Source organism: Harpia harpyja, chromosome 1 (genome assembly GCF_026419915.1).
Source record: "Harpia harpyja isolate bHarHar1 chromosome 1, bHarHar1 primary haplotype, whole genome shotgun sequence".
NCBI classification, from domain to species: Eukaryota; Metazoa; Chordata; class Aves; order Accipitriformes; family Accipitridae; genus Harpia; species Harpia harpyja.
This window is the reverse complement of record NC_068940.1, coordinates 86,989,462-87,015,118: the sequence shown is the minus strand read 5'-3', so window position 1 is coordinate 87,015,118 and position 25,657 is coordinate 86,989,462. Positions and strand designations below refer to the sequence as shown.

At 38.3% G+C, this 25,657-nt stretch overlaps 1 protein-coding gene across 13 annotated transcripts in view; it reads right to left on the bottom strand.

The window, feature by feature from the left end:
• The window catches only part of CACNB2 (calcium voltage-gated channel auxiliary subunit beta 2), a 268,848-nt gene that overhangs the window by 86,095 nt on the left and 157,096 nt on the right, over positions 1–25,657 (bottom strand). For 9 of the 13 annotated variants that reach the window (XM_052803851.1, XM_052803857.1, XM_052803758.1 and 6 more), the window contains one exon: positions 9,353–9,472. In XM_052803851.1, the coding sequence (XP_052659811.1) occupies positions 9,353–9,472 (120 nt within the window). Of the gene's footprint in view, positions 1–9,352; positions 9,473–9,972; positions 10,019–10,305; positions 10,802–25,657 lie in introns of those variants that run through there. The other 4 variants (XM_052803798.1, XM_052803809.1, XM_052803845.1 and 1 more) reach the window with 4 other exon arrangements.

Sequence of the window (25,657 nt, the reverse complement as noted above, 5' to 3'; positions counted from 1 at the left end):
ATACCTACCTGATAAGATTCCCAAAATGAGAATAAAGGTCAGTCTTGTTGATATGTATTTTAATCACATATTTATCTTACATATTTTATTTTACCATCAATGTACTATCATACTTTTCCAAGAACAAAAATGTACAAATTTTACACTCATAAGCCAAAATAGGTTAAGCTGTTAGCACAGAAAGATCATTTTATAAGAGTCAGAAAGCTGGGAAAATTTTATTTCACCAAACATTCCAAGAAGCAAGAACTTCTAAGCATAATCAAATGAGAAGTTCACATTTTAATGCCAGTTATTGGAGGCAACCAAAAGAATAAACAAAAAAAGTAATGTAACAATTACAGTATGCTAAAATTACCCAAATATGGACAGGGAGGAGACTAAGCAAAGTAAAGCTGAAGATAGTAAAGAAAAAGAAAATGGGAGAAACCCTTGGATTCTCTCCAGCAGTATTAACCTGAATTGTCTGCACAGTTGTATCGCTTGACATTGTATCACTTTTTAAAACTTAGGTACCATTTGCATGTGTCTTGCTACCAATAAATTTGGATTTAAATAAAAAATCCTGAATGCAATCATCATCTTCTTTATCTGTTTAGCAAGGAGGAGAAGGGTTTTTAAGAAAAATAACTGCAAGAAGTAATATTTCAGTGGGTACTATCTCATCTAAAGCTAGAGAACGCCACCTGAAACTTATATGTTAAGATTTCATATCAGATCCAATGAAAGTATTTGATTGCCTGCTTACTTGCTATTAGAGCTGAACTTGTTCAATCGAGTAAGTAAAAAATAAAACTAGGTGGTTGTAAACGTTGTATGAATAAAATCCATTGGTGACATTTACATCACAGAAATGGAGGGAGAAGGGTAAATAGTTATCCATACTTTCACAAAGGATAAATGCCTGTTTAATCTTTGATAATTTGTGGCAGCCTAAAATGTATCTCAGCATATACATTTCACCTCAGGACTGATTATTTTAAAGGTATAAAATAGAGGGTTTATGCACTGCATATTCTGTATCATATTGAATTTGGGAATACAACCCAGGTAATTACGAAATGCTGGAGGAAAATGTCAGTGCAGGATTGGAAGTTAAATTTACAGAGGAGGTGTTCAGTGGTTTCTGTAGGCTCCACAAATGAATGTTAGGGGCAGTTCATGCTAAGTTTTTTGCCCTAGGATGTGCACTGGCTTTACACAGAATAAAGAAGAAAAGATGGCAGGAACACAATCAGAAAAGCATCAGCGAGGGTCTCTCTGAATCTTCAGTTTTAATTAATTCCTCTCATACTATGAATTATGCAGAATCCAGACATTCTTCATAGTTCAAGCTGAGTTTTGCACTTAAAATGTTCCTACCCTGGGAACACAGAGTATCTTCTCCCCAGGTATCACAGGTTTACTTTGGGCTCCTACTGATTTTTCTTGAGTTTTATACAACCAGTGACTAGATTATGTAACTAATATTAAATTTTTGAAAGGAAATGCTTTTGAATTGGCATCTAACGTCAGTCTAATTTTGTACCAGGGCACTCTACTGCTACCTATAGTTAGAACTCATTGGCATCTTACATTAAATGTTATAAAACAAGTTGCAATTATGAAAAAAAAAAAGATTATTTTTGAAGCTTCCTTCCATTACTTTTTTTTTCCAAGTATAAAACCAGAACTACAGATACCTGTTTTTTTCTTTTTTCTTTTTTCTTCCTTCCTGTGTTTTTGGGAGAGTGGTTTAGTGAGAAGGGAGGGGATTCAGACCTTTGCCAAGGACTCAAGAACCATGTCTGGGGCTTTGTTTTCATTGCAGATGACAAGTACTTCCCTGCATAATAACACACATCAGCCAGGTGTCCGCTCTAACAGAAATCAGGTTAGTTCCTGAACTGGGTGGAAAATAGCTACTTTGGTACAACAGCAGAAAGCATAATGCTTTTGTTGTGCAAACTAGTCTTTCTCCAAGCCACTGCACCACATCACGTGGACCAGTATTAGCTGGGGCACCTCTGCAAGGGTGAGCCACTGTTGCCTGCACTGAAGTCCTTACTCCACCGCATTCCTGCTTCCAAAAAGCCCATGGCAGTCCACTACCAGCTCTGACCACAGGATAACTTTGTTCTCTGATAAAACCCTTCTATTTCCTCACAAGTTAATTCTTTGGTACAACAGTTCTCCCTGAGTACAAAATAAACACTTTACAATGGGAAGTTACCAGCTGTAGAACATAAATGGCCAGTTCAAGTCACCAGTGCTAGTTATCTAATACATGCAGACATATATACAAATATACATCCATATATACACATGGATGTGTATATGGATATATATAATGCATACATAAGCACACACAGATATAAACACAGGTCCAGATCCACAGACATTTAAAATCCTTTATTTTACTGAACTCAAGAATAACTAAGAGTCCTAATGCTTGTATAAACCTGAATCAGTAGTGCCTACCTTGAAAACATTTTACAAGTACACGTTTAATTTTAGAAAAATAAAATATTTAAAAAAAGATAACCCCCCAAAAAATCTCCAGACAGATTCTACATTAAGCTGGAATTGAAATGGGAAATATACATCAATCACTTAGGAGTAGGAAAGATATAATTATGTAAATTATTCCAAAATAGATATTACAGATGCAAAAAGCTCACCATGTACCTTAAGATAATTACAAACATTTTAGCTACCTTTAACAATGGTCTGTGCCCTGAAATCCTATTTTCCCCTCTATTGTTGAATCAGTATTCTCTTTTAAGTAAAAAGACGTATGCTAAGCACTTAAAAACCCACGGCATTCAGATAGCTGGACCAGCTGCTGAGAAAAGTGAAGGTCTGGGCTACAGCATACTGTCTCGGATGTCAGCAAAAGTAAATCAGACCCTATAAACCTCAAGAAAGTTAATGAACCAGCTCATATATGTCTTAACTGGAAATTGCTTAGAGTGACCAGCAGCACCTACCTCTATCTAACATCAGCCAAAGAGCTCACCTTTGTGCCAGCCTGAGCAGCCTGCAAAGGTGCACCTTAATTCCTCCTTTTCCAGGGTCTATCAACCACGCTTACCCCCCGCCAGTCACAGAGAGCAACCCCAAAGCCACTTCTCACCCTGTCGTACGATTCCCATGCCCCTCTGCAGCCCCTGCTGACCCCCACACCAGCACCTGACCCGACACCCGGACCCATCGGTCACCACCGCCCCAGCCACAGCGAGGGCTGGCCTGAGCACGCTTACTCTGCAGCCTGGCTCAGCAGCCACAGGTAGGAGGTAGCATGCGGCTGTCACCGTGTACCACTGGCCAGCAACAGGCAGGTGATAGTTTGGGAACCTCTGCAGTGCCAGCCATGCAGCAGAGGCTGACAGCTAACAGGCTGTCTCTGCCACAGAGACCCGAGGGAGGAGGAGCAGAAAAACGTCCAGATGAGGATTTAAGATGCACGCGGGTGTTTGCACCTGGCTTACAATGCTTACTTTGGTTAAAATATTTCTTCAACGCTTCTTTTAATAAAGAACTGATTTAGTTTTACAAAAAGTAACACCTGTATTGCCATGCTTTATACGGTAATTTAACCATACAGATGAAGTCAGAGCAAAGACATCAAGGAAGCAAGCAGGCGCATGTCAAAGCAGCAGGTGAGAGCAGGCAGAAGAGCTATGCTTGTCCTCAAGACTTTTTCTCAGTATTGTGTCTCTATTCCTCAGAGACAATTCATCTCTTCCTGGTGATTATTTGAAGGATGTCAGGATACAAAAGGATCTATCTACAGTTAGGTATCTAAATTTAGGCTGTGTTAATATCCCTTCCACTCTTTTTTCTACTCACACCCAAGAAGCAAAAGAGGAAAGGATACTTATGAAACAGATTTGATCACTCCATAATCACAGTATGAACGGGAGATGACAAATGTTTTTTTTAATTAGAGAGGGTACTATTTCTGGAGCATTTGATTCCAGGTTACATGAGACCCTGCTGGAAGAAACAACTCCAGCCCCCGAACAATGCAGCCCAACAGTGAGAACAGATAAACTGTTCAGGAAAATAAACAACATAATGACAGGTACTAGTGTAGAACAAGTGTATATACACTTAAATTGAAGACAAAATAGATCATGAATATAAACAAGAAAAAACTATAGGTCACAGACAGCAGTATAAAGGGAGCTGCTTTACGTCCCAATGTTGCAGTCCTAGGAAAAAGCAGCAGAAGTGAAAGAAGAAAATGAAGAAAAAGAGTATCTGTAACCTGATTTGAGCAGATCCAGCAATGCAGAACTCGCCTGCAGCTAAGCAACAACCAGATTTGCAACTGTACTTTTGGATCAACAGCTCATTTATTTCCAGCTAGACCACTGTGCCAGCTCCCATGTAATCCCAGCAACTCTGACATGCAACATTAGCTATCTAAATGATAACACACAGTGGAATTATTCTAAAACAAAAGGGCAAATGAGAAGAAATCAATGAAAAAAATATTACCATACACAACAGCTAACAAAAAGTGCTACCCCATGTTGCTATGGCTTTGGGTGCTGTTCAGCACCGCAATGTTCTTGTAATTCAGAGAAAATAGAGTCTCCGTGATGGAACAAGCTGACACAATATAAGGACACACATCAAGGTGATGGGCACTTCTGGTCTGTCAAAAATGCTATTGCAGCTTAAGTAGACATACCTTAACTAGCTTTGCAGCTGCCTGCTAGCAGCATGGGGTCATTCAGAGACTGTGAAACCTGTCTGAGAGTGAATAAATACTTAAATAACTAGTCTTGGCACACTGCACTGGATAATTACATCTGACAATCTTTTTCATGCCTTCAGCCTTGCAGGGATATGTAGGCATTATCCCAGCCTGCTACACGTTTCAGAGCTGTGGTCCCCAACCCATGCATAGAGGCAACGCATTACACTTAAGACATTGCATTATTACTCACAGTCACAAAGCCATCACCACTACTACAACACACATCAAGAAACCAAAACACGACAGCTTATATTATTGCCTAAGAGCCAGCAAAGGGATGCCTGGTATCAAAATTTCAGTGGTTCACCATCTGAATGTAAAAATTATTTAAATGGCATTTTAAACTAGGACTATGGATAGTTCAAGTTTTAACAAACTCCTAAACGGATGCTAGCAGAAAAGCACTAGGTGGAGTGCAAACAAAACAGAGCTCAGAGGAATTGAGTTTTCCTGTTACGGACACAGTTACCGACTTCTGGAAGGCCATGATCTGACTTTGACAGCCATTTAAGAAGTTCAGGACCAAAGGGTGTTGAGAGCAATCCTTAACAGTAAACAAAGAGCATAGGGCTGTCCCTTAGTCCCAGGTTGGAAACAGAAACCGGATTATTAACTGGCACTTTTCAGTATCCAATGCGTTAGAAATAACTGAAAAAAATTATTCAATTTTCCAAAATGCTGAAAATTCTATAGATCTCATTTGAAAATTGTCTCTACATAAGGAGCTCTAAAGCCATGGGAGAGAAAAAAGAGGCAAAATCTAAAAATTTGAAGACAGGAGACTGAAGAGAAGAAAGAAGTTACTCTTGCAGAAGAGAAGAAAGAGGTTTACAGACCACCTGACTAATTGTATTTAAGTCAAAACTAGTTCATAAAATATGATGTGCTTCAGGCAAAATAAATCAAGGGAATATTTGAATTGATTTTACCAGCATCGGAGAGAGCCAAAAATCATTATTGAAGTCCCCCTTCTTATGTACAAACGTTAGCTCATTTAGTACTGAATTTAAAGGTCTCACTAATACTCGTACCTCACAGTTTTCCTTTGATCTCATCCCTCTCACTTGGTGCAATATTTTAAGGGATAATTAACTGAATACTTGCAAGGAATGGACAAAAAAAAAATCTTTACTTACTATCATTTATTTTTGATCCTCGCTCTTCAAAACTAAAAAGCTTTTTTTCTGTAGAAATGACAATTTTTAAAATATTAACACTAAAAGCAGATAATGTCATCGGGCTTCTTATTTATTTTTTGGCTTGTGAATGCTTAAGATTCATGTTTTTATGGAAACAGGAAATTCAGTAAAATACCAGTACAAGCCCTTAGATTTGGGCATCGTTAGCACGCCCTACTCAGCCACAACACAGGTCGTCTTTATCCTAGAGATAGCCACATGCTATGGGCTATGAAGAGGATACCAAGGAAATCTTCAATACCTTGAAATAGGTTTTTTCTGTTTAAAACAAAACAAAAAACAACCTTTCCGCATTTGCATTGCTAAACCGTTCTAACCAAGAACATTTCATCTCCGCTTTAACAGCTTCATTTGAGATTTGTTTCCCTTGGGATTAGCTGCTGGCCTGCAGGTAGCCTCATCAGTTGCCTCTTAATTTTCCATCGCTGGATGACTCCAAACATGCGCCCGTGGCCCCACCTTCCTTACAGTAAGTCACATGCCAAAGTGAGTCAGCAAAATATGGTTAACCATTTTCCAGAGAGGCAATGCTTGTATAAAATAAATATATAAATAAAACCGGCCAGAATGTGTGTTTTCTTACAAGCTTTTTTGTTTTTATTTTCCCTGTTTGGATACGTATCAGATATGTATATTATATTCTGGCTTCATGTTACACAAACACTTAGAATCCATAAAAATCCAAACTTAAAAACCTTAAAATCCTCCTAACAATTTGCCATTGTGTGCTTTATTACTGTATTTTTCTCTTCAGTTTAAGGTGTTTTCCCTAGCTGTAAGGAAGGAAAATGGATGTCATTAAACTGTTTTCATTAAGTGCGTGACACAGTTCAACGATTTTTTTTTCTACCTTTAATTCACTATCATTTTCCCTCCACCACTGCATTATTCATGTATGTCATCCTCTTCTAATTCCTGTGACAAATACAATTCTAATGACTTTATTTAGGATCAACACTTCCACTCACAATATTAAAAGGGAAAAAGTTAAAGCAGCTGCATCACTTGCTCTGCCTGATAGCCGGTCAGGGCGAAGGCAAGGCAGCTGTGGAGAGCAGGCAGTAAAACCTGCTGCCTGTGGGAAACAGGTCTGGGTGCACACAGGAGCCGGGCAGTACCAACAGAAGTTACCGCTTCAGTAATTTTACTGTGTTTCGGGGAGGTGAAGTACTGAATCACCAATAAAGGCAGAAAAGCACACCCTGACATATTTTAGATCTACCGGGCTAGGTTTAATTTACATAGTTTTAAACATTTATTTCAAATGTAAGCACCAAATGCATGTAATATTTTATTTAATATTATTAATTTAAATATTACACTACTATAGCCACTACATAAAACTATTTCCGTACATTACAGCCTGGAACGATTTTTAACATTTGGCTCGAAAAACAAAACTGCTAATGTAGTTCCAGCTTTAATCCATTTTAAAGCACAAATGATTTAAATAATTCATTTTGTGTTTTCTATATGGCTGGAATTACCCATTGTCGTAGCAGGTTGATTTTGGCAGTGCCTTTGCTACTTTGACTGTTCACAAGTTGTCTTACAGTCTCAGACAGTGTCAGACCTAGAGACTATATCTTATGCCAGCTGGAGTGAGAACATTGCTTTGATGTATAGAAATACAGTTTTAAAAAGTCAGGGTCTGCTAGTAGTTTCTCTACAAACTACAATGGCAGCTGTGTTAGAGGTCATGAATATTACATAAGGGCTGTCCATGCATTCAAGCCAGCATCAGTAAGCCAAATTCCCATAGCAACACTCGCATAGATTTACTCATCGTTAAGAGATGCATCAGTTCAGCAGCAAGCGCTGTACTGCTACCCTGATTAGTCTGCAAGATATTATTACTTCAACTCTTAAAGATTGTGCATTTACTGATAAAATTCAACACTTCACCTGAATTTCAGCGCAGCCTTTATCATCTTTCTTAAGAGCAAATAAATCTCACACTAGCAAAAAGCAACCCTGATAAAACTGAACCTCCTGATTACAATCAGCAACACCTCTAAGATACAAGGTGGAAGGGAAGAAGCGGGCTGCTTCTGTGGCATTTCTGCTATACTGATCCCAGGACAGCAGGACCTGACTTCAAAGGGATGTGCAGGATCTCTTGGCAAGTTCCAGCATCTTATTAAAAAGCTGCTTTAGGAGCTCTTATCAGTCAACAATTACATTTTTCAAAAAACCATCTTTGGCTTCCCTGTTCCAAGCTTTCTAGCTCGATGAAGCTGTCTGCTTCTGCATTATAGTACTGTGTTATTTATGGAGCTGGTCCCCGCCATACCATCAGGTGTACAGCACAATGATCTGAACTCCCGAATTTCTGAGGAACCCTTGTAAAACAGGTGGCGTAAATGGGCAGAGGCAAAGCTGGCAGCGGAAAAGGAAACAGAATGGGAGACGGAAGGGAGATAAGGAAATAAAAAACAAGGCAAAATGGAGGAGGGGAGTCGGAGAGAGAGAGAAATGCAGATCAGGTAGATCTGAGGAAGGATCTCAATACTGTATTTAAATATTTAAATATAAGATATGAAAATGGAAAACAGAACATGGAAAACAGTAATACACTGAGATTTGGCAGATAGCATACAAAAAAGAAAAACTGGAACAAAGTGATAGATGAATGATAAAAAAAATAAGATGAGCATGATTTTTACAGGTGCAATAGTACTTAAAGATACAGCACGGATGAAAGAAAAACAAGCCCATACCTTTTCACTGCTAAAACCCTCACAGTCCTAAATGCATCTCATGGAAAATATATAAACACACAGCAAGAACCTAAAGCTCATTTAGTATTTCCTACTAAATTGTCACTACCTGCCAGGAGTATGGAGATAGAAGAAGAAATCTTAACAAGTCCTAGAGTGTATTACTCATGGGGTCATTTAACACACAAACTGTAAAGAAAGTCAGTGAAGTCTTCAGGAATAAAAGACCTTTGTAACAGATTGTCCCTATTTACATGTGACTTGTACAGACCGACCCTTCATTGAAGGAAGATAAATAGGATGTCTGAGGGCTGATTTCTGTAAGTGTAAGTTTTGAGTGCCACAGCAATTCATGGACAAACCTTCACAAACATCTCCCGTAAGAACTCAAAGCTTTGACACTATACACTGCAATAAATGTGTATATTCAATAAAAGAAGAAATGCACACATTTAAACAAGATTGTTCTGAAATACAGAAGCCAATCAAGTGCCCTTTATGGAAAACTGATTCTAACTGATTTTTCCTGGAAAATATATTTTCTACTGCTGTCTGGAAAATCTTTATAAGAGATCTTATGCTATATGTTAACACATTTAAAACATTTGTATCAGTAATGGATGAAATGCCAGCCCTTCAAAGCCGAACATTTTATGAGTCTGTGACATGAAACACCACCTTACCTTTGCTTTTTCCAGCTGTGCCTGGGCCTGTCGCTCTGCCTCTCTCCGCACTGCTTCCCTGTCTTCTTCCAGAGATACATCTGAATCAGATGGACGGCTGGTATAGGAGTCCGCCGAACCCTGCACAAGACAAGGAAAAATAATGTCACAAGTTGTTTCAGTGTTCAAAAAAAAAAAAAAGTAGAAGTGGTTTTGCACCTTGCCTTTTCTCTTACTTCTGTATCCCTGAAAAGAGAATAACTGCCCAAAAGGGAAAGTCACTTAGAAAAATTTTGGCTAGGTAAATGTTTTCTTCTGGAGACTTTCCAGAAGTGCAGGTGCCTTCCCCAGTGTTTTATTTCCTGCACTATCCCCGTGCTCTTATTTGTGTGCTTTTCAGCAAGCAGAGCCAGTTGCTCTGTAGAGTTACAGCAGTGGTGCAGTGCAGGGCTGAAGGACACACAGCAGCTTCAAGGATGGCTCCATAAAAATTAAAACTCTAAACAGTGACAGTATTAGCAAGGAAACAGACTTTTTATAATCAAAATGCAAATTTAGTATCAATAATCACCATTACACAATATCACTGCTAACAGATTTAACCTCTGCTATCTGTTTTTATTTTAGGGCAACCTCTTTACCTGACACACTTTCCCCATCAGAACTGCAAATGGCTCGTATCCATCTCTGCCCTTCAGCAAAACATGCAAATGACCACAAATCAACTTCCAACTAATAAAATCCGTCTGGACTCAACACATGTCCCTGTATCGCCACAATGGAAGCAGTCACAATGCCAGAACAGCTCTATAAATAATGACAGCTCTGCTTTCCCTCTGCATCTCCCTGCATACAAAATAGAGTTCTACTAATTCAATCAGAATGAAAACAACTGTCCTCTCCTCACCGTCTTTTTTTCTCTCCCTCTCTGCAATACATATAATATATGCTGATAATGAAAACGTAGGGCTTACACAGATATCAGAATTCTTCAGACGTCCTCCTTTGGCTCTTTTCAGAAGCCTGATCCAGGTGGCCTTCATTAGCCAGACAGCTCAGTTATTGTCCGCAGCTGCAGCGCCCGGCACTGATCTCATAAAACATGTGCACACTGAGCACCGCAGAATCACTGCTCCTTTCCTATCCATGCTCTGCTGTGAGAGCCTTCCTTCTCTTCCCTCTGCCTTTCAAGCTTGTAGCCTCACTGTTTCCAAGTATTCTACTGCAATTAAATTATCAAATTTTCTCATGCCAGTTAAAAAAAAAAAAAAAAATCCAAAAACCCCCAAAAATCCACACCACCTCCAAAAATCTCAACCTGAATGATAAAAACGTAAAATAAACCAGACTTCAGGTAAATGTTGTGAGAGATGCTTCAGTTGATCATAAACTGAGATCGATCACAGAAAAATACCTAGGGCTTTTTCCTTTCTGTTTTGGGGGGCGGATTTGGCTGTTAAAAATAGTGCTTAGAAGAGAACCTTTTAAAATCCTGTGCAAAATGTATTCAGTGACATTTGCAAGTGCAAAGTTCATTTCATCTCTTCCTAGATTGGCTGGGGGTGGGGTAACAGGCTGTTCATATCACTGGGCATGCTCCATATGTGCAGCCTTTTACGCAGATGCTCACATCACACCAGGTTGTTAGCCTATGCCAAATTGCCATTTTACATCTCAAGGGTAAACAGCTGGAAAACGCAAGGTCCCTGTGAAACTGGAAGAGCTGGTACAGCGTCTCGTTCCCGTCATGTATGTCTGCTGTGAGCCACGTTTCCCTTGGACGCTCGGCTCTGTCACGCAGCGCTTCCCTCCGCTGCAAAGCGCTGAGCTCCACTCCGAGCTCTCTTACAAAAAACGTAAATCCAAAAATATGCCTGTTGAGCAGGAGCTTAACCCCGTAGTCACTGCTTATATTTTCCTGACATTAGCAGAGGAAAGAAGCAAAGAATAACTGCAACAGACCACTTAACACATAAATATTAGATCCTAATATGGCAAAAGCCAAACAAAACACTGAACTTCTGTATTCTGCTTTTCAGTCACCCTCTTTCCTTTCATAAACTGACAGGGGAATAACATACTAAGGCATGTTTTCTAGGGCATTTATGATTCACTGACAGACATGCAACATTCTAGTTGAAAAAGATCACTGTAGCTTACTGCAGATCCTGCCTTTGATATAAATTCACAGTTACAAGAAAAACAGAGAATAGAGATTACAGCTGAGAACAGTGGTCATGCTCATGTCATAGTATGTCAGCATGTCCCAAGAAGGACCGAATCCTGCCATGGTTTGTGTCTGCATAACAACAAAATTGCCCAATCACAAGTGATGCGGCAGCCTACATTAACCACTATTAGAGCAAACACTAAACTGACAGTTTAAAATAAAGGTAAATTTTAACTTTCCAAATGTTTTATTCTTTTCTTTCCTGAAGCCCGTAATAGTTACAGAATAGAGTTTAATAAGCTGTCTCTGAACTGACCAAAAGAAAATTATTCTCCAAGGGATATTTTGCTTACAGGAGACCAGATACATCTGCTATGATACAGTGATCTTCCAAAACTAAAACGCCTACTGAGCTAAAGCAAAAGAAGCAGAAAAGAAATACACACAAACTTCTCTTGACTTTTTCAAAAAATCTTGTCCGTTAAGAAAATACCCAGAGGCCCTGTCACCTCCCCAGAGCCTTTCAAATTTGGCTATTCTTTAAAATTTCCCTTTGCCACAACTTCAGACGCAGCTCCCCGATGGAAACAGTGGCAACAGACGAGCAGCAACAAGCAGACAGAAGTTTAGAGTTTAAATCCTATTATGGTTGACACAACAGTGGCCTGTGGTCAAAACTATTGACGTTGTCACAGCATTAATGAAAGCTGAGACTGTGATGAACTCCCCCATAGAGTCCCAGCCCCCAGGACACTCTGGGGTCCCTCAACACTCAACCCCCTTCAGAAAGGGCACATCCAAGCCCTTCCCCACCAGCGCTGCAGTTCCTCCGTGCCACTCTGCCTGCAAGTGAGGCACAGTGTCACAAACCAACCCAAAAGCAACACTACCTTTAAATAAAACAAACAAACCAGCCATTAAGCCTGACACGGCAATTGCACAACGGCCACTGTGGGTGTTAGCTTTCTACAGCACTTCCACAGTGAACACATCATATTTTCCACCAACCAAGTGGCATGGCTTCACTTTTACTATTGTTCATTCTGCTGTCCAGAGTGGATACTGCCTAACTAGTCCTCACCCTATTAAAAAAAAAAGTCATGAAGCACAGAAACATAATTCCTATCTCCCCTAAGGGGGCAAAATGCCTTTTGGGTCAGGCCTGAATTGCTAAAATTGGAATTCCATCTTCCAGGCCACAGAGATCATTTACAGTGCTGGTCATGTCTTGTGTTGGCCACAGTCCCAATACACATCCAAAAAATCATAATGATTCAGTTTATTTTAATTATATTGACAAATCACATGAATTGAACTCAACATTACATTTATTTTCCCAGTAGGACAGACACGGTCATGTAAATTTTCCGTGGGAAGCAGAAGTTGGGAACTTCTTCACTTCTTGAATATGGAAAAAAACCTCAAAGCCTGACATCAGGGCAATCCAGGAAAAGAGGGTGCATACAATTACCATTAATTCATTTTATAAACTACTGACGATTTTTATTATTTTTTATTATTTTATTTAGGAATGTATTAAACCACTTTAAGATAAAAAAAATTCAAACTTAGATAAAAAATATGATGACACTACAGTGCAAATACCTTGACTATTCAAGGAAAATAGGGCCAAGTGGATGTGCATTGTCCATTCATGAGCTAAGGAAACTACATTTCTTCCCTGGGTTACACAGGGTTTTGGGGTTGCTCTAGAGAACAGTATGGATCTTTTCCCAAGAGCTTCTGAAATTCAGCCTTTCTGAGATTCTGCAGGTCTCCATCTCCTTCCACTGAAATATGGAAGAGCTGCAGTAATATATGTATGTAATATATGCTACTGTAGCCCCCAATTCCTCATCTTTCATGGGAAACTGTCTAATAAAAGTGAGATAAGGCATGTTCATAATTACCCCATCTATTTATTCTTTTTTCCTTTTCTTTTCCTCCTTACTTGGGAGGTTTACAGACCCAGTTTGTTTGAAAAATAATTTCTTGTTTTAATGACATGCTTGACAAATATTTACCAGCTATCTTACCACTTATTATATAAAATGAGTAGCTTCTATGAGGTATTCTTATAATATGAACCCATGCTTTTCACACTGCTAGCGGTCATATGTGATCATATTTGAGCTCCTTTTTCCTTCAAGACCATACATGTCTTATCTTCTTTAGTACTGTAGAAGTGTATCATCTTCAAGAGACTGGTCCTTCAACTAAGAGGTTTTTTTATTATTCTCCTTTACTTGCAGGTAGAAACTCCTTAGTTAAATTAGGTGGTGCCTCTAGATCTCTTATTCTTTCTTGTTAGTTTTCTGTACCCACGCTTAACTTTGGTCAGTACAGTTAGAGCTTAAGTACAGGTTTTGACTGCAGTGTTACATTCATAGTGCAAAATCTGTTGATGTGTTTGGTCTGTTACTGTAATAAATTCTCACTGGGTTAATATAGCTATCATTACACTCACAAATTCAGTCATGGCCTTTATATTATGTCTTCCTCATAAAAAAGAAAAGTGATCCTCTGAGCACCATGAGTTTCTCTTTAACAGGGTAATCCACATGAACTGGATATCATTAGGACAGGTAACTTTCCAAATTACTGAAAATTCTCAAATAATTCTCTTCTTAGAAAGATCAAACAAGTTCCTTCAAGTAGAGTCTTTTTATATGATTGTTTATTAAATGAAGGCATGAAGCTGTAAGCAAACATACAACAAGATTTTACAAGAAATAAGGAAATACATGTGACTGCACATATATAGAAACTCTTCATTTATAATACCGGGTTCTTCTCCTAGATATATTTTTCATCTCTTCATTCATTTAATGTGGAAGGCAATTTTAAATCCAGAAGGAGAAATATCTTTATGTCTCCATTGATTTATACTTTGAATATGGAAATCTCGGGCCTCCCTGTGCCAATAAGAAGAACAATTCACCTCAATATTCAGAATTTATACAGATATATTGCTAAGTGTTTATCTTCTAATCTTGTTGAAATAGTAAGAACAACATCACGTGTCCTGCTAGGACATGATTTGAGATGGTATATTATGTCCTTGTGATGTGCTACCACTTCTTGTGTACTACAAAATAAGGTAAAGGAAAAACAATGTTGAAAGGTTATTTCCATAAAATTTTCGTTTCACTTAAAGTATTTAAAACTGATTCAGAACAAAGGTAAAATGTGAAATGTTGAAGTTTAGCATGAAGTGAAACTGCTGACATTGGCAAATTATAAAATGCCAGCAGGGAATACAGATTGTCCTGTTTCATCATAAACTGACCAACCTGAAATGTATGAGCCACACAATTAGAAAATGAGAAGCACTCCCACAAATGCATCAGTAGGGACCTCAGTTTGGCAGAGTGGCCACAGCTGGTGAATGTGAAAATTTCTTACCTATGAAGTTTTCTCCAGATGTTTAAACGTCATTATTTTGAACGATGTTGAAGAAAGCACAAAATGCTGCTCTGAGAATGCTACACAATGTTATATTGATGTTAATTAGTTGAGGACAGAATTTTTATGGAAAGACCAAATTAATTCCAATTAATTGTTGTATATGTATATTAGGTGTGCATGACAAAGTGAAGAGCTACATTTTAACAAAGGAAAAAGGAAAGAGATCATGTGTTCATTAAGGGGATATCAAGCAGGAATTGTTGACTCTTTGTTTAAGGGCCATGGACACTTCACAGTGTGGCAACTGCCAAGTCTAGTCCTGATGTCCTCTCTGGTCCTTGGCATGGGCCCTGCAGCACTTGGCCATTTGCCCACTACAAACACTTTTACACTTAAATGCTGTAAAACTGTGCTCTCCCACAATTTCTATACAAGGAGAGCTACCAGCTCCTACAGTAGTCGCTGAAATCCTCTGCTATGTTTGCATTTAAAAAACAAAACCAATCTTGATTAGAATTTTGTTGTTGTTTAGAGCTAATTGGGCATTGCTATGGCATGCCATGGGGGACGTTCAAATAACAGGAGGAGTGAAATTTTAGAACAGCTGGAAGCTTTAGGGTGGCAATGTGATTAAAAAGGAGATTATATAGGAAACCAGTCTTCTCTTTACCCTTAACATGACTTTGGCAAGCTTGATCTCAGCACCCAGCTCAACATTAACAGGTTTCCAAGGCGCTAATCCAATCGACAGCTGGATGAAAGCACAGGTTTTTAAAATAGCTCTTAGGTTTGCAGAAGCCTAGATTTTGGGACTCACGAACCAGGTAAACAGTTGTACCAGGTACTTTATCAGGGAAAAACAAAACAACAAAGAACAAAATAACCCCCCACACCAAAAAACTCCACACGTTTGCACTCACATTTCACATTAGCCTAAATTTTGCTTTCCTGTTGTTTTGCTAAGGAAAAGTAGCATGAGTAGGTACTTTTAGAGGAATTATAGCCTTTTCATGGCAACTCTGCAGAAAAACTTTGGCAATATGCAAATTGTTTCCAAAAGGGCTGCTGCAGAGCTCAGCCTGGTTAGCAAACAAACAGACAGACCCCTCAGTCAGAGCTAAGCCTTCCCCAAATCTGTGGGATGCTCTGGTGTGTTATAGTTTACCATTTTCTGTAAAAACCATCTAAAAGGGAAAACTGCTTGAGACCCTATTGTACCAGGCACTGTAGAGTCACAAAGTGAATGAAAAACCCCGCCTAAATGAACTTGCAATCTAAAGGATGAGAGAATATGAGCAGGAAAAAAAGGAATAAGAAAGGGATCAAGGTAGCAATGCAATAGAAAATAAAGCATTTTTAAATATTCAATACCAGCATTATGACTCACCTCTTGCATAACCATGGTGGGTTGTTGTTTAACTAAGTTTTCTATATGTATTATGGCAGGGATTAGTTCTGTGAAAACCTCTGAAGGAGGATAATCTGGTAGCTCTGTATATTCTGACAGATTCTCACACTTATGAAAAAAGAGAAAGTGCTTTTGAGGAAGAGGGCAATGATAGGAATATAAGGAGGTCTCCTAGCTTATCAAAATATGCTTTATCAACAATATAATCCCATAATTGAGAACTTTAAAAACAAAAAAAAATCCCCCAAACTAAAGAAAAAAAACGGGATTTGATTTTTCAAGACAATTAATTGGATCTAGAGGATGGGATTAAATTATTGATGGTTTTGAGCTGTAAGGAAAAGTCAGAGCAATGACAGAGCTAAGATGTTGCCAGTGGAACAACTCAGAGACAAGTGTCGAAGGAAGAAAAATACACCCAAGGAAATGATTGCAAGCTGCATGAACCTGAATCATCTCACTTTTGTCTCAGACTGTCAGCACACACATGGATATTAACACAAGTTGGTTGACTCATGATAACTTTTTAAAGCTCTGGTAACTTCGTTATATGTCTAAGCCCTTAAGCAAAGGTAAACCAAGATTATTAATAACAACAAGCTGAACTGTGGTCGTGTTTACTGAGACAGACGCAGGTGAAAAACTGAAGACTTTGAGGGAAAAAATGAAAATATAACTTTTGGCTGTATTAATTAATCAACAGCTGATATCACAAAGGAAGGATTTTAAATTGCAGAAAGACAACTCGAAAAAAGATTTAAAATATAAAATGCTATGTGTTGATACAAGAGCACAGAGAGAAAGACAAAGATTGGGTCAGCCACAAAATTACAAGGGCTCATTGAAAAAGAGGAAAAATGGAAAACACATCTGGGATGACAACAAGGAAACAGAAAGACAACTAGAAAAGGAAAGAATTTGAAGGAAAGCATGGCAACCATCATCTCAATTTGTCTCAGCTCAGTTAAAAGTGCCAATTTAGATTCTCTGTTCCAGATCTTCAGTATATTTTTATCTGGGATTTTGGTTCAAGTCATTAAGATTTTCTGCATACTTAAAAATAACTTCCTTGAAAATTTAGCATGAAATTCTGTTAGCAATGGTGAATTTTGAAGGAAAAAAATATTTTCTTTGCATTTTATCAGATTATTTCTATATGTACAATCCCTACTTGGTATTCCAATGTAACATTTTTAATCTACTCCAGATAACAAATGGAAGGTTTGGGGGTTAGTTTGCTTGTTTGCTTTTTAACTTGTTAAAAGTGTTGAGGTTAAGTATATACAGTGAAGTCTTCCCTATTTTACTATCTCAAATGTAACAACCACTTTAATACATATTTTTGCTTGCTACCCTTCATTTTCATACTGTAAATACAGTATCCATCTGTTTAAATAATTATCTTTTTTCCATATATCTTCATGAGTTAGTTTGGCAAGCATGTACTCTGAAGAAACCGCTGTCATACAGTAGTTGTCGACAATATTTTTCAACCTCTGATAAGTTTATTTTCCAGCCCATTATCTACTACTGAAATCTTGATTTCCTAGTCATGATCTTTTGCTAACAGCAATCAATGACTGTCATGACATAAAACACTGCAATTTGCTCACTGCTTATATTAGGAGAGGTTTTCTTATCAACACCTTTGTTAAATTGCACACAGTGAAGACTAAGGAATTAATTAATTAAATTTCCCTAACCCAGGTTCACTGAAATCTCAAGCTTGTAAAACAGCAGTTCATTTGTGTCTTGGCCCAGGTATCTCTGGCAGGCACAATCAACCTTTAAGCATCTGCAACCTTGTTTCCTCTGATACTGCCAGAAACACCAAGTGAGCAGCTTTCACACTGCATGGCACCATTTACTTCTGGATAAAAATGCTACATAAAATACATATATCCTCATCAGTGGGCTAAATCTAAGCTTAGTTTCCAAGTGTGTCAGAAGCCACATGAGTCCTTTTGGTTTCAGGCATTAGTCCTTTGTTCCAGCCTTCATCATCACATATGCTGCTTGAAAAATATCAGGTCTGTTTCTTTATACGCATTACCTATCCTCCAGGTCTAGCATAAACCAAAGCAAACTACTTGTAATTTTCCCAAGAGGATGAGGCTCCTTACACCATGCAGATATTACAATTATTCTCATCTGATTTCGAGAACACAACAGTGTGTAATACTTTCTCATCGATGGAAAAGTCTCTGGAAAGGCCTTTTGTCCCTCTTGTCTATCACATATCAAAATAATGATCTTGGAAAATTCTCTCTCTCCAGCATGTATCTTCACAGTTTTTGTTCTAAAACCAAAATACACCAGTTAATGTATAGATTTCATTATGTCAGCTGTTCACATCCATTGGCTCTTTTAGATTTGACTGTAAAAGATACCAAACCTAGTGCATCCACACAGAGCGGGTGAGGGTATCAAGGGTGCGGTGTGTGATACTCATCCAAGGGAGAAAAGCTAAAGCAAGCACTGCACGCCTGATTCTCCCATCCCAATCCACGTGGCTGTCACTGTTGTACAGCTCCACCAACTGCCTTTTGAAAGAGGGAGAGCAAGATGGAGTTTGTGATTCTGACTCATGAGTCCTTCCTACTGCACTTTTAGAGCACTATCGCCATCTCTTTACTAACAACCAAGACTGAAGTCTCTGTATGTTACTGCCTCTGTTTTCGATCTGCAAGTGAACATAAGAATGCGAAGAGTGTACACAACACTTGTTTACAAAAAACAAATTAGCAAAAGGTTGTAGGAAACTATCTGATAGTATATAATCTCTAATAATCAATAAATCTAAGAATATTTTCTTAAAGCTAAAACACATCTTGTAATATGGATTTATATTAGCACTACTGAGATACGATCACTTAAATAAAGATGGGAGAGTTAAAAGAGAAGTATATGTTTTAGACAACCTGGAAACAGAAATGTGCCTGCTACTGAAGATGGTGACAATGATTAGATGCTAATCTGAAGGAAAATAAAATATAAATGAATTGCAATAGAAAAATTAAAGGAAATCATAAAAGCAGCACATGGTCTTGTGATCTTTCCTATCTCAATGTTGGAATATGTTTTGTGTTCTGGAACATTCAAAGCTTAGTACAGTACAATGGCCACTTTCCAGGATAATAAGTGAACTTAGGTTTTTAAAATTATTGTGACTTAGAAGACCAAACATTTTCTGGTTTTCAGACATAAAAGAAACATCAGGAACAGACTTCTTTCTGATTCAGAACAGACTTTGTCTGGGTCAGGAAAACACGTTACGACATATCTCTCGCTAAGCCATTTCCTCCTCTAGAAGAAGCACCAAATTTTGGACCACTAGTTATCTTTTGACATATCTTTTATCTATTGACACAAAGTACATGCTTGATTTGCTGATAAATCCAAAATCTGAAAAAAGAATGCCTCTCGTGTCAGAGCTATGACAACGTACTACATCTTGTTCTCAGGACCACAAGGCAGAAAGGGGGCTCAGGAGATCTGTGGTCCAAACTCCTGCTCAAGCTGTGAGAGCAGACTAGCTTGTTCAGGCCTTTATCCAGCTGGGCCTTGAAAACCTGCAAGGACAGAGACTGCACAAGCTCTCTGGGAAAACCCGTCCCATTGACAGACTATCCTCACGGTGAAGATGTTTGCTCTTATATCCAGCCTGAACCTCTCTTCTTTCAATTTCCAGTGTTTGTCTCTTGCCCTCCCACCATGCACCTCTGAAGAGCCTGGCTCCATGCTTTTAATAAGCTCCTTGTAGATGCCGGGGGGGCCCTTGGTTTCCCCCCGAAGCCATCTCGTCTCAAGGCTGAACAAGCCCCGGTCCCTCAGCCTGTCCCTCCAGGCCAAGTGATCCAACCCCAACCATCCTGGGAGCCCTCCACTGAACCCTCTCTGATTTATCCATGTCTTTATTCTTTTGGGGCACCAAAACTGGTCACAGTAAAGCAGGTATGTTCGAACGAGTGCTGTGCAGAGGGGGGTGATCACCTCCCTGGGTATAGTGCCTGTGCTCCTGTTCATACAGGACTCAGGAGTTCAGGATTTCAAAAGAATCTGCCGCTTTGGAAATATAACAGAATTCTCGTCAAAAAAAAAGCCAATATACACCTTAGGCAGACCTGTATTTATAGATGTGCTATACAATAGTCAACTCATTCAAAAATGTTAAGAGAAGCAATGCCTCACATTGCTGTAAAGCAACATTATTAATATGCTACCAGGATCAACCAACTTTGTAAAACCCCTCAGATAAAGAGATTCCTTCCAACACATCCCTAGCAAGTTTCTGGTCACAAGAGAGTCTCCAGCACCTGCAGCGATGAAAGACACAAGAATGGAAACTCCAGTTCTGCAAGTCTTAAAGTCTCAAAACATGTTGTGCTAACTCTCACCAAAGAAATAAAAATGAGCCCATGTCGTCCCTGACAATTTGTTTTCTTCAGGAACTGCACTGGCTAAAGCCTGCTTTTTCCTCTCTGCTCTATTGTTTGGAAATAGTATTAATTCTCTCCTTAAACTCATCCGGTTATGCTCAGTTAAAAGCCATATTTCCTCCAATTTATGAGGGAATCAATTTCTGCTTAAGGAATATACCACCCAAACTTATCAACTATACCACTGCTGCTGTCACCACTGGACTTCTGCTGAGGGGACAGGAGTATTACAAAGATGTTGCTGAGATTGCTGCTCTGCTGTGCTAATTAGTAAGGCAATTATTGTTTGGATGAGAGTCCTAAAGATAATTAGGAAGAGAGTGAACAAGGAGCCAGCAGAAAGCAGGTAGGTGGATGATGGGCATCATCCATACCACACAGAAGAGGAGCACCTATGACATGGCAGCAAAGAAGGACAAGGCTTTGAGAGGAGAAATACAAGAGAAAGATTTCAAGAATGTAAGAGATGGATGGCAGGCTGATGAGCATTTCTGAACATTTACTAGTTCTTGCCACTGTCCAGTTTAGCAGCAGAGATCACAAAACTTGATTTGTTACAAAGGCAGAAAGATATCTTTTCTAGGATGAAAAATATTGTATGAAAATAGTGTCAAACAAAAAAATTAACTCAATGTTATTTGTGCTTATATGCCTGGCACTACAAGGAGTTATTAAGCTAGTATCTGCCTTTTTTTAAACAATATACATTTTTATAAAATCTAACCACTTCCATCTTTGTACTGTATGCAGTTTTCCATTACCGCCAATAAATATCCAGGGGTTTTAGGCTTTCAAATTGAAGCATATAAGCAGAAAGCTAATTACATAACTAGTTTTTCTGCTTACAAGCATTCAACAGTCTCTTTGTGTTCACCTTGCTTTACATGAAGTCAGTCCCCAAAGTATTCATGGACAGATAAGAACTATAAAATGAGAGAGAAACCCAAGATGCATAATCTTTTCCGGGTCACGCCTATTGCCCATGTAGATTGTATACATGCTGCTATACCACAACTCAAATACGTTTGTACTCAAACCCTCTCAAAGATACTCCAGAGACACAATGCTGGCTTCCCTGGCCAGGTTAGAGTCAGAAGCCAACACTAAATGCAAGACAGGCTTTTCATGCTTTAAGAAGTCTGACTCCTACTGGCTTTCAATAGTATTCCAGTTCATCTCTGTTTTGGAAAACAGGGAATTTAGTATCTTAATTTTTATTTACATTTTATTTACATTTATTTACATTTATTTTACATTTATCCTTAACTGATTTCAATTAGGCTGAAACACTTGTTACAAAAATATTGTAAACTTTTTTAAGGAAAGCAGAATTTCACTCTAGATTTGCACTGCTCTCCTTCCATCACTCCTTCTGTAATAATTATTCTATCTATAATCAGCAGTAATTCATGCAGTTAGCATGTCCCTTCCTGTTCAAAGTTTTTGACTTTACAAAGGGTAGAACAAAAATGATGGCTTATTGTTTCTTTCCTCATGCAGAAGAAAAGGAAATGTTTGTTGCTGAAGTTGGCACAGTAACACAAATGTGCTCTTTTATAACCTCTCGCGTTTTGTTAGTTGTCTACAGGCATGGATCTTTTTTATGATTTGAAAAGGCTTCAGTATTTTTATGTCTTGTTCATTTTCAAAATCATCATAGCCTATGATCTCAATAGCAGTTCCTTCTTGTTTCCTCTTTGATTTTGCTAAAGTAGACCTTATTTAAATTGAATAGCATTTCATTCACGTCATAAAATCTACCACAGAAGTGCAGGGACAACACTGTCAATTGTCACGAAGCAAGCTGATCCACAAAACATGTTGTGTAACTGGCAGGACTAATCTCTCCCACCGGACTTACAGACACAGATGTCCAGGTTTATTTAAAATAGCCCCAAAAGAAACAGCACAACTTGTGGTGTTTGGGTTTTTTTTAAAGGTATGCATTTTACTGGGAGGCATTTGATTACAGAAAGATCTCAGATTTTATTGCTGTGCTGACCAGGCAACAACGGTTAGAGGCAATGATATCAGTTGCATTGTATTTTCTCCCTCCACACACTAAGGACAGTCCCATCCAGACCATTTCCCAGATGTTCTTGCCTGCAAATTCCAGTGAACCTCTGGATCCAAACTGATCAGAACATTATTTTGTACTAACAAGATACAGCTGAACAGAATTATTCATTTTTCCTTACAAATCTGTTACTGGGGGGGAATCACATTCACGTATGCATGGGAAAACTCATACTCAGAAGGCAAAGCAGTTTAAGTTATTAGCTGATATCAGCAAATAGGTGTATGTGGTGATTATTAAAAAAAAAAAGCATTTTCTTGCTGTTAAGTTCTAGTGAAATGTCAATCAGCGAAAGCAAAATTTCACATATGGTACTAGATTCTTGTACAATGAACCTTATGATTTTGCTTAAGCATCTCTGAAGGCCACCCATGTTCTTGCTAGGATGTCCACATAACAAATAATAGAATTACAGCAAACAATATGAATAATTCCATCTTAGAAAGACCACAGGATAATTAAGGGAAACAGAACACAACTTTTTTAAATATACGGGGTAAACCACAATATGATGCGTATGAAAAATTGACTATGTTTGAGCAACAATCGAATGCCCCTGTCCTTCAGATCTTACTTTATAGATATATGACTATATTTATATGGAATGCAGATGACGGCAAAAGAATCACAATGAATTATGGATTAGAACCCTAAAATTTCAGAATTATATATGGCATCCTTCAGCAATGGGAACTAAGTCATGGGCAACTGATGGACAAGATGAAGACTTCTAAGAACGAGTTTTGATTTATAACATAAAACATGGGAATTCCTGCTTTGGTGCCAGTAAGATTACTACATAGCCTGTATTCTCTGAATAGAATCACAGAAAAAAATAGGTTGGGGAAGAGACATCTGGAGGCCAAGACATCTAGTCCAACCTCCTGCTCAATGCAGTGCCAGATTCAAAGCCAGACTAGCTAGCTCAGGGTCTTGTCCAGTTGAGTTTTGAAAATCTCCATGGATCAAAATTTTTCAACTTTATATAGAATTTTACTTGTTAATCTCCTACACCAGAAAAATGTAAGGAAATTCTAAGAGTAATCTAACATCTTAAGATAATAAACTAAGAAGTTATATGACATTTCACCTCAAAAATTAGCCTGCTGAGCTGGTTCCATAAGTAGACGAATACAACACTATCAAGTTCAGCTCAAAGTCAATTTTAGTAAAGCCCATTTCTGCACATCAAAAAACCTTCATTACTTCCAGTGAAGAAAAAATTAAGTATCTCATTTACTTTCAGGCAAATACACTTTATAAAAAGAAAGACACGCAGAGACCTTTTTCCTATCATATTTAGTTGTTCCTTAAAGGAATAGCTTTGCAATACAATTATATTCTTACATTATAATACTCTAATAATAGCTATGCATATATCAGCCTTACTCCTATAAACTGGCCTACTATTGTTCCCTCTGCTTAAAATTCTTGTAATGATCTACCCGCCCTTAGACTTAAGAGCTCAACTGAGTAGGGAGCACTCTCATTTTGGATTTCTGCACCACCATTGCTTTGCTTGTACCAACAGACAAATAATTTGATTTAAATAATTTCTTTTTAATAAGAAAATTTGCCAAGATATTTGGAACAAAACACAGAAACTGCCTTAAAAAAAAGTAAAAAACATATTAAAACCAGTGCTTATTAACTCCATTTGACTTGTAAGATCTAACAGAAGACTGAAACTATATTGTACATCATAAAATACAGTATGCTATTCTAGCATTTTAAATGCCCAAAAGTCCTATGCATTGCTAAATTAAAACGTGTAGATTCACGTTGTGTTGTAAATGACAACGTATAATGAAATGTGCACAGGAGAATTTCTCAGGGATTTCATTCTTTCATTTCTCAGAGAAAAGCTTTTAAAATTGCTGGTTTCTATAGGCCTGTAGTTACGGCAATCATAACACCCAAGTTTCACTAAATTTTCTCCCTGCAGAAATCTCAAACATCAATCTGGTCAGAGATGCATAAAATAATAAACAAGCTTGTCATGGCTGTCATTAACTGTTTCTATGTAAATAAAGGATTTGCTGGAAAAAGAATTAATGACTCCTATGGAAGATGAGCTAACTATCCCCAGCATTTTGTAATTCTTATTCATCAGCTAAAGTTGTTATCTGGAAAGTAACATGTATTATAAGTAAACAAACAGCACTTCATTTACTCAGTCCAGTTGCCCAGACCTGAAGACATGTCTTCATGAAGACTGATGCCCACGGCTTTGGTAAAGAGGTAGATGGATTTTTTTCTGTGATAGACTTCCTGACAGCCAATATTGAATAAAAATAAATAACAGGTTTAGTCTGATCAGCTGTTTCTGAACTTGTTCATCAGACCTACTTATTATAACCAACTGGAAAACAAAAATGTATTCCCAAACAGACATAAACACACAATCTCAACTGTAAAAGAAGAGGGGAAAAAAAAGAAAAAAAGGAATTGTGCCTGGAAGAGATTATCAAAGAAGTTTCAGATCAAATAATCTGAAACAGCATTTTTGGCCCTTGGTTTTCCTGTGTGGAAGGTTCCTATCAAAATGACATTGGACTACATCCAGCCTGCCTGCTAGGAGTGCTTAATTGAGCTGTCGTAACTATGATAGCGTTGAAAGGTCAAGAGAGCAACGAGCTATCTAGACTGCCAGCCACCACCTCATATACCATTGATGGGAGAAAAGTAGCTGTGCTACCCAGGACAGAGCGTCTAAAACAGGCAGTCTGCCGCACCAGGCAGGCAGGCAGGCAAGCACGTATGGCAGACAGCGCGAACATGCCTCTTTGACTTCAGCTTTCCATATGTGCTGCAGAGGAGTCAC